This window comes from Amaranthus tricolor, chromosome 10, assembly GCF_026212465.1.
Source record: "Amaranthus tricolor cultivar Red isolate AtriRed21 chromosome 10, ASM2621246v1, whole genome shotgun sequence".
Taxonomy (NCBI): Eukaryota; Viridiplantae; Streptophyta; class Magnoliopsida; order Caryophyllales; family Amaranthaceae; genus Amaranthus; species Amaranthus tricolor.
The window spans coordinates 24,549,042-24,557,775 of record NC_080056.1 but is presented as its reverse complement, the minus strand read 5'-3'; the positions used below and the strand labels follow the sequence as shown (position 1 = coordinate 24,557,775).

The 8,734-nt window shown below is 38.1% G+C and overlaps 2 protein-coding genes across 2 annotated transcripts; both read left to right on the top strand.

The window, feature by feature from the left end:
- The first annotated feature begins 216 nt into the window (after positions 1 to 216).
- Positions 217 to 3,678, top strand: LOC130825354 (uncharacterized). Its single transcript, XM_057690522.1, has 4 exons — positions 217 to 1,314; positions 1,407 to 1,589; positions 1,692 to 1,820; positions 3,349 to 3,678. Exons 2-4 carry the CDS (start codon positions 1,442 to 1,444, stop codon positions 3,579 to 3,581), a joined length of 510 nt encoding a protein of 169 aa, XP_057546505.1. The 5' UTR covers positions 217 to 1,314; positions 1,407 to 1,441; the 3' UTR covers positions 3,582 to 3,678.
- A 1,775-nt stretch (positions 3,679 to 5,453) lies between these two features.
- On the top strand, positions 5,454 to 7,573 carry LOC130824998 (uncharacterized). Its single transcript, XM_057690023.1, has 6 exons — positions 5,454 to 5,543; positions 5,633 to 5,728; positions 6,408 to 6,478; positions 6,578 to 6,821; positions 6,900 to 7,076; positions 7,208 to 7,573. The coding sequence occupies exons 1-6, from the start codon at positions 5,454 to 5,456 to the stop codon at positions 7,571 to 7,573; spliced, it is 1,044 nt and encodes a 347-aa protein (XP_057546006.1).
- Positions 7,574 to 8,734: the final 1,161 nt, after the last annotated feature.

The window sequence follows — 8,734 nt, the reverse complement described above, 5'->3', positions numbered from 1 at the left end:
TAAGGGAGCCCCTGGTATCAAGTCAATTTGGTGCTCTATTCCTCTTATAGGTGGAAGTCCCTTGGGCAAATCCTTGGGAAATGCATCTTGAAGCTCTCTGATTAATGGCTGAACCTCCCTTGGGTATACTATTCTGGTTTTCCTCTACTTCTTTACTAAACATGACCCAAATCAAGGCCCTTTGTTTCAACTCCCTATCACAAACTTTTCTACTGGCTAAGTGCAAGTGTTGTGATTTCTTCAAAGGTGGGATAGCCCTGTGAGGTGGTAGGGGTATTTAGTCCTTCAGTTTACCTTCATGTCTGATGGTATACACATTAGTATACCTAGGCATGGCCACGGGGCGGGTTACCTGGAACCGAACCAGTCCCGAACCGCTTGGAACCGGATCCGGAACCGGAACCGTTTGCGACATGTTCCGAACCGTCCCGAACCACGAAACCGTGAAACCGCCGGAAAAAAGTTGCCAGAACCGTGAAATCGCCGGAAAAAAACGTCGTGAACCGGGTAAAAAACCCGCGGTTTGGAACCGGAACTAGTCCGGGAGAACCGGTCCAACGGTTCCATGGAACCGGTTCTGGAACCGGAACCGGAATCGGTCCGGTTGAACCGGCTCAACGGTTCCGTGGAACCGGGACCAGAACCGGAACCGGGACCGGTCCGGTTGAACCGGCCCACCGGTTCCATGGAACCGGTTCGCCAAAATGTTACCGTTAACTAGCCGTTGGAGTTTCCTCTATATATACTCATCACTTTCAATAATTTTCATTCACAACTCATCTCTTCTCCTACTCTCTCTACTTACTCTCTCTATTTAATTCTTTAATTACGCAATTATTCTCTTAATTACATAATTAGTCTCTTAATTATTTCTTCATTTAGTTAGTTACATAATTAATTATTTCTTTATTTCTTAATTCTATATTTCTATTATTACTTCAATATTATCAATCATGTCTTCATTTTTGAAAAAAGCCACAAAAAAAGTTACTAAAGTGGCAAAATCATTGGGAGGTTCCAGTTCGTCCAAAAGAAAGGCCACTTCTACTCCGTCGGTATCAACAATACGTTCCATTAGTAATTATAATTATGAACATAATTATCCGGAAGGGTACGACCCAGAATTACATTATTATGCAGAAGAAGTGGAAAGAGAAATACAAATTGATGAAGAAGAAGAACAAGAAGAGGAACCAACGACCCCAATTGGGATACATATATCTCGACAGTCATCAACAAGATCACATGAAGAACAAGGAGAACAACAACAACAAAGACAAACTCGTGGTAAACGAGTCAATTTCTAAACTATCGGTTAGTTTTATAATTTTATTCTTCAAATTAATTAAACTTTAAATTATTTATTTATTTAATTAGAGTTTTATAATTTTAAATTATTTATTTAGATGAAGATGAACCAATAAGACAACCTTTTCCGGCAATGCCACCTCCTAGTGGTAGAGCTGTTTCACATGTGTGGTCGTATTTCACAAAAGAACCAACCGAGAATCCAGATATTTTCTTATGCACTTTTCAAATTTGTGAAAGTCAAGGAGTAAAGCCCTTAGTTTCATACAGTTTCGCCAGAGGTAAATACTTTTTAAGTTTTTTATACATACATAATACATTGATACATTATATATTCATATTTTATAAACATTTATTTATTGTGTTTTGTGAATACGTGTTAGGTGGTGGTACGAGATCTTTTAACAAACATTTGGCAAAGAAGCATGAAATCACAAAAGAAACTCATGCAGCAAGCGGCAGCTGGACCACAAGTGGAAGCCGACAGACACAATGGGACATTCCCAGCACAGGTATGCCTTTTACATATGATCGTAATGATATGATTGATGAATTTTCTAGGTATGTAATTTGTGATGAATTGCCTTTTAACCACGGTGAAAGTAGGGCATACGAGCGTCTCACTAGAAAAACTTTGCAACCACAATATATAGCAATCCCTAGGAGCACTCTTAAAAGACGCACAATTAAATTATACGAATCAATGCGCTATGAATTAGTTGAAATGTTTAAATCTTTTAATGGTAGGGTTAGCATAACAACTGACATTTGGTCTGCTCCCCCACATTTAGAACCTTATATGTGTGTAACAGCACATTGGATAGATCAAAATTGGATTATTCAAAAAAGAATAATTGCTTTTGAGACAATGCCAGAAAGACATACCGGTGAAAACATAAAATATAGATTAGTAGAGATATGTAGAGAATGGAACTTATTAGATAAAATATTTTGTTGTTCAATTGATAATGCAACCGTGAACATTAAATGTATAGAACTTTTGTTTAACGAACCTGCTTTTAGTTTAATCCTTGGAGGTAGCTTATTACACATACGTTGTTGTGCGCATATAGTTAACTTATCTTGCCAAGCAGGCATAAAACAATTAAGTGATTTATTAGAACCAATTAGGGATATAGTGAAGTGGCTTAGGATCGGAAAGATAAAAAGACGATATAAACAATTATGTGACCAATATCAACTTAAAAAAGTGTATTGGTCATTAGATTCTCCTACACGTTGGGGCTCAACCAACGATTTATTAAGAAAGGCGATTTCTTATCGTCCAATAATAACACAACTATATAGTGAGTGTACAGATAGTTACATAGCTGATGACACTTGGGAGTTAGCTATAGGTGTACATAACATATTAGAAGCGTATGACCACGCGACTAAGATTTTTTCTTATGTTTATGAACCGAACGTTCACTTAGTAATAAGTGAATGTATTACTATTTTTTATCATCTCCTTAAATATACACATGATGATACTAACCCAAATATGAGGCCGATTCTTGCAGATATGATGGAAAAATGGAAGACATATTTTACCGATTTCCTTATATTTATGGAATAGCAACCATTTTGGTCCCACGTTTTAAAACTGAGTCCTTACTAAAGTAATAGGATTTTATTACCAATCGTTAGATCGCCCGTCTACTGATGTACATAATTATGTAGGAACATGTAAAAAATATTTAGCAGAACTCTATGATTTTTACGCTAGTGTATATAACCCGAAACGCGATATGTCTAGGCGTGCTAGCGTTTCGGCACGTCCCTCTTACTATAATTCGGTAATAGCTAACATAATGAGTCAAGATGATAGTTTTGTAGGATCATTTTCTTCTTCCTCGACCTCATATTTAGTACTAGATAGTTATCTTAAACACGACTTTGAAATAGACGAAAGTATCTATAATATTTTGGAGTGGTGGAAAGAAAAATCTGTAAAATTTCCCATTTTATCGAGAATTGCAAAGGATATCCTTGCAATTCCCGCGTTAATAATTGCGTCGGAGTCTGCTTTTAGTGCAGGTAGAAGATTTTTGGACGAAAAGAGATCTCGTTTTGCTCCACATAGTATTCAAATATGTGTTTGCAAGAAAGATTGGGATCAAGCGGAGACTCGAACACAAGGAATAAGGAATGATGATGATCAAGACGACGATGATGATCCATGGATGATGATGGATACATCTGCATCATCGTCAGGAGGAGAGTCAGCTGAAGCATCTAACCAACCACATGATGATGACGAGGACGAATAGGATCAATCCGACAAGCGACAACGATAAATCAACATTCAACAACTATAAATAAAAGGTATGACAAAGAACTACGTGGGCTTTGATTCCTTCGGGATACGTAGGCAGCTTAGTATTCCTTTGGGTACTAGGTTCAAGTCCATTTTCTCCCTCTTTTTTTATTAATCATCTTTATCGACATTATCATTGATTCGTTTCTTATTAATTTATTTTTTTCCATTCTTTTTAGTAAATATTTCAATAACGATGACAACTTGACATGCAATGAATTTCGCTAATAATCAAGTAATCATCAAAGGTACGTCCGCGATATTATAGTATTTTTTTATTATACAAATATTTAAAGAAAAAAAAATGGAACCAATGGTCCGACCCGCCCGTCCCGTGAGTTGGAACCGCCGGAACCGCCTCATGAACCGCCAAGGAACCGTGTGGAACCGCCCGGAACCGGAACCGGAACCGGAACAGTTCGCGACAGGTTCCAAATGGAACCGGAACCGGGTGGAACCGGAACCGGATGGAACCGGAACGAAACCGGTCCAACCTGGACCGTGGCCATGCCTAAGTTTACCCATCATGAGTGGCCCTTCTATCATACTACCAAGGCCTGCCTAACAACACATGACATGCACTCATGTCCAACACATCACATAAGACTTGGTCTTCATAAGTACCTATACTGATACTGATTAAGCTTCGTTTGTCTACTAACCCACTAGTTTTCTGATCTAACCATTTTAGTTTGTAGGGATGAGGGTGTGCCTGGGTAGGGATCTTCAGTTCTTGAACCAAATCCTGACTAACACAATTAGTCTCACTCCCTCCATCTATAATCAAATCACAAATATTGCCTTTGATCCTACACTTGGTTTGGAAAATAGACTCCCTCTGATCTGACTTCTTTGTTTTAGATGTGGTGTGAAAATTCTTTCTGAGTATGAATGTGTGCATCTCAATCTCAGGGTGCAGCTATTCCCTCTCCTCTTCCTTAATCTCTTCAGAGTCTGTTTTATATCTTGTCAACACCCCATTTTCATTCACCCTTATAAGACCCATCATCATCCTCCTCTCTAGTCTTAGGCCACACTTCTTCTTCTCTTCCATTGATGGAAAATAACATAGCCTTAGGTCTTTCAACTTCTTGAATTCTCTCCACTCTTGTATAGTAAAAGCCCTACTGTTTGGACATTCATTCTTGTAGTGACCATGGCCATGACACTTAAAACAGACCACATTTTTACTTGGAGGGTTCACCTTACTCCTAGTAGTCTCCCCTAATGGATTGGTTTTAGCAAGATTAAGTTGATTAGTAGTTGTCTTCTGGATACTAGTTACTCCCCTATTGTAATTAGTGTTAGCATTCTAACTCCCTTTCTTCTTTGAGTATTTCTCCAAGGTTAAGGCATGATTACATGTTAAGGTGACTGTGAGATTTGGGATCAGTTCTATTTTTTCCCTCAAGTCTTCTGTCAACCCTGCCAGAAACTTCCCTACTCTCATTTCCTCAGATTCTTGCACATCACACTGTACAGAGAACCTTTCCCACTCTTGGATATAACTTGACACAGATCTATTGCCTTGAGTTAAAGCATTCCATTGTACAAATAATTGTTGTCTATATGTTGGTGGCACATACCTTCTCCTTGCTGGCTTCCCGATCCAGATAATCCCCGGGGTTAGTAGAATGTCCATCAAAGTATAACCTATAAATTATAAGATTCCTATCTTCATGAGTCCGAGGTTGTGGTGTATGAGGGTCAGTGTTAGCCCTCTCATTTTGTGGGGTAGTCAAATTAGCAAATTCTTGCGTTAACTGTTGCATTAAGATGGTGATTTGGGCAAACCTTTCTTCTAAATCCATTTTAATACACAACAATGAATCAGGAATATGCAAAAACAAGAGAATTACTTAACAAATTTCTAGAAAAAAATATAGAACAAACCTTAGAATCAGATTCTTTTTTTGTATGTTCTTGTGTGTCCACGTTTAAACCCTAACACAAACACAAACTTTTGATTATTTTGAATTAAAAGTACAAATACTGATTACTTAGAATGAAATTCGCACAGAACTACCTGATTTCACGCCGAATTTTCTATTCTACACAAGGGTAGAACGTTCTTACCAAAATTTGTATGTGGCTAATCCTGTATGTATCGACTACCCTTGTTCCTGAACGTGGCTCTGATACCAATTTGCACTAATTTGGTCAGGGAAATCAGTGAATCTTCACGTTGCAACCCTTTTCTAAATGCTTTGCAAGATCTTGTTCAAAGAATATGCCAAAGGTTACCTTCTTGATCATAAACAACCTCAATGTGCCTGATTGTGGGTTTGGACTGAGGATGTCTGGCTTCACTTGTCAAGACAGCCCCTTCCCTTGAACTATTCTTTCTAGGTTCACTCCCTAGATTGAATGATCCTATAATTCTTGAATGTGGCTTCACTCACGCACATCCAAGAATCACTCACTTCCTAGTTGAATCACCCAACTTATGAAAGTGAAGATGAAGAAAATTGTATTGCAATCAAAACTGAGCTTTTACAAAATAAGAGGCCCCATATATAGATTTGCCTCCTTATGATTTGCCCCCTTATTAGCCGATGAGGTTGTTATTAACAAAGGCTATTAGCCGTTGGGGACATTATTAACAAAGGCCAACTTTCCTATCTTAACAACTACTCTAAGCTTTACATAGGCTGAAATAAAACAAGGATCTAAGCTAAGTAAGTTCTCCCTTACTTCCTTGATCATTCTGTGGACTTATTGACCAAGAGTGTGATCATCTTTTTGAGTCCATGAATCTCCTAGTTTATAAGTGCTTCAGCAATTTCTCCTTGGAGGACTTGTAGGCTTGCCTTCATGGTTTAATGGCCTCAGAACACTTCTTCATGGGCTGTGATCCTTTGATGGCCTCAGAACACTTATCAAGCTCTCCTGACTTAGTTTTTATGGGCTGGCTTGATAATTCTACACCTGAATTTGGTGCATTAGCAGGGCTGATATTGATGATGCTCTCAGCGATATTGATGAGTCCAAGAGTCTTAGTCTTGATTGCTTTAGCTTACACTTTTTTAAAGAAGCTTGGGATATTATAAAGGAGGATGTTTATACGGCTATTTTGCATTTCTTTAATGATGGTGCTATGTATTCTCCTATAAACATTACTTCTATCACTCTTGTTCCGAAGATTTCTAATGCCTCAAAGCTAAAGAATTTTCGGCCAATCTCTTGTTGCTATGTGCTTTACAAAATTATTGCTAAGATTCTTACGGCTAGACTCTAGAAAGTTATTCCTCATCTTGTTGGTCCTGCTTAGTCAGGCTTTATTCCTGGTAGGCAAATCTGTGACAACATTTTGCTTGCTACTGATCTTATTCAAGGTTATAAAGTAGATATGGCGAACGCGTATGATTTTGTTGAGTGGTCTTTTCTTAAGTGTGTTATGCAGCAGATGATTTTTCCTTCTCCATTTATCAATTGGGTGATGAGTTGTGTATCTACTGTTTCGTATTCTATTTTGATCAATGGATTTCCTGGTATTCCTTTCAGAGCTCAGAAGGGGCTTTGCCAAGGGGACCCAATTTCTCCTTTTCTTTTTGCTCTCTCTATGGAGTATTTCAATAGATGTTTGAAGAGGAAGAAAGGCGATATCATTTCCATCCTAAGTGTAAGTGCTCAGAGGTCATGGAACTTTTATTTGCTGATGATCTTCTTGTTTTTCTTAAAGCTAATCTTCCTTCTATGCATGCCTTGAATCTTGTTCTATATGATTTTTCTATGGTTTTTGGTCTTTCTATTAATAAACGCAAGAGTGCTCTCTATGTTGCTGGTGTAGATGACGCTATGAGTTTTAGGCTTGTTCAAGCTAGTCAAGTTCCTAAGGGTGTTCTTCCTTATAGGTATCTTAGGGTCCCTTTATCTGCAAAAAGGCTTGGTATTCAGGATTGCTTAGTATTGGTGGAGAAAATTACGAGTAGAATTAATCACTAGGCTACTAGGATTCTTTCTTTGGCCCGTAGAATTCAGCTTGTCTGAAGTGTTATTCAGAGTATGCATTCCTATTGGGCTCAAATCTTTATCCTACCAAAAAAAATTATCCAGATGGTTGAAGCTGGGTGTAATAAGTTTATTTCGAGTGGTGGTCAAGATTCTGAAGCTGAACCTCATGTAGCTTGGAGTCACGTTTGCCTACCAAAGTCTTGTAGAGGTCTTAATTTGAGTTGGTTGGATCTTTGGAATAAGGATGCCATGTTGAAGAGTCTATGGTCCTTTGCCCAAAAGAAGGATAGGCTTTGGATTCGGTAGATTAATGATTACTATCTCAAACACTCAGATTTTTTTAGTTATGTTGTTCCTAGCACAGCCTCTTGGATGCTTGCAAAAATAATTGATAGCAGGGATTTGGTAGTGAATTTACAAGACTTGAATGATTATGCTCCTCATGGTCATTTTAGTATGAAGATTTCTTACAAGAAATTATTAGGGCAATATCCTAAGGTTCCTTGGAGGGCTATTTGGTGTAAAAATAAGGCGACTCCTAGGAGTGTGGTGTGCATGTGGCAAGCTATCCTTAGTAGGCTTCCTACTATTCATAAATTGCGGAAGTGGGGGATGTCTTGGGATTCTATGTGTAGGCTATGTAATGATGTTCCTGAGACTAGAGATCATTTGTTTGGGGATTGTGTGTTTATTTGGAAGGTAAAAGCCTTCGTTTGTAGTGACTTTCATTGGCCGACTTCCGTGCTCAAGATGTTCATATTATGAATCAGTTGAGTAAGAAGAAACGTAATACCAAGGCTCTTGTCATTGCTATGTCCTGGGCAGAGATCATCTATCATGTGTGGTTCCAAAGAAATGTCAAAATCTTTGGGGGAAAGTGTATGGATGAGAAACAACTTGGGTGGATGGTGATCTTCAATGTTGCAGCTCGGCTTTCTGATAAACAGAAACATATTCTTCTTGTGTAATTGTTGTTTGTTGTTTCTTTGTGTTGATTCTGTTTGGTGTGCTTGTTTGTTTGACTCTCCCTTGTTTGGGTTTTGTTTCTCCCCCTCTCCGCGTTTAAGGGAGTGTGCTTTTGGTAATAAAATCTTTAATTGCCAAAAAAAATATTAAACCTTTGGGCTCATAAAAAATATTTTGAAAATAAAA

What these genes read in the sequence shown, in the direction of transcription:
- LOC130825354 (XM_057690522.1), top strand. Translation starts at nt 1,442, where the DNA reads ATGCCACCTCCTAGTGGTAGAGCTGTTTCACATGTGTGGTCGTATTTC. An exon ending in TTCATACAGTTTCGCCAGAG is followed by an intron (nt 1,590 to 1,691) that starts GTAAATACTTTT and finishes AATACGTGTTAG; the next exon opens with GTGGTGGTACGAGATCTTTT. An exon ending in ATGGGACATTCCCAGCACAG is followed by an intron (nt 1,821 to 3,348) that starts GTATGCCTTTTA and finishes CTTTTAGTGCAG; the next exon opens with GTAGAAGATTTTTGGACGAA.
- LOC130824998 (XM_057690023.1), top strand. Translation starts at nt 5,454, where the DNA reads ATGAATCAGGAATATGCAAAAACAAGAGAATTACTTAACAAATTTCTA. An exon ending in ATTTGTATGTGGCTAATCCT is followed by an intron (nt 5,729 to 6,407) that starts GTATGTATCGAC and finishes TAAGTGCTTCAG; the next exon opens with CAATTTCTCCTTGGAGGACT. An exon ending in GGCCAATCTCTTGTTGCTAT is followed by an intron (nt 6,822 to 6,899) that starts GTGCTTTACAAA and finishes GGTCCTGCTTAG; the next exon opens with TCAGGCTTTATTCCTGGTAG.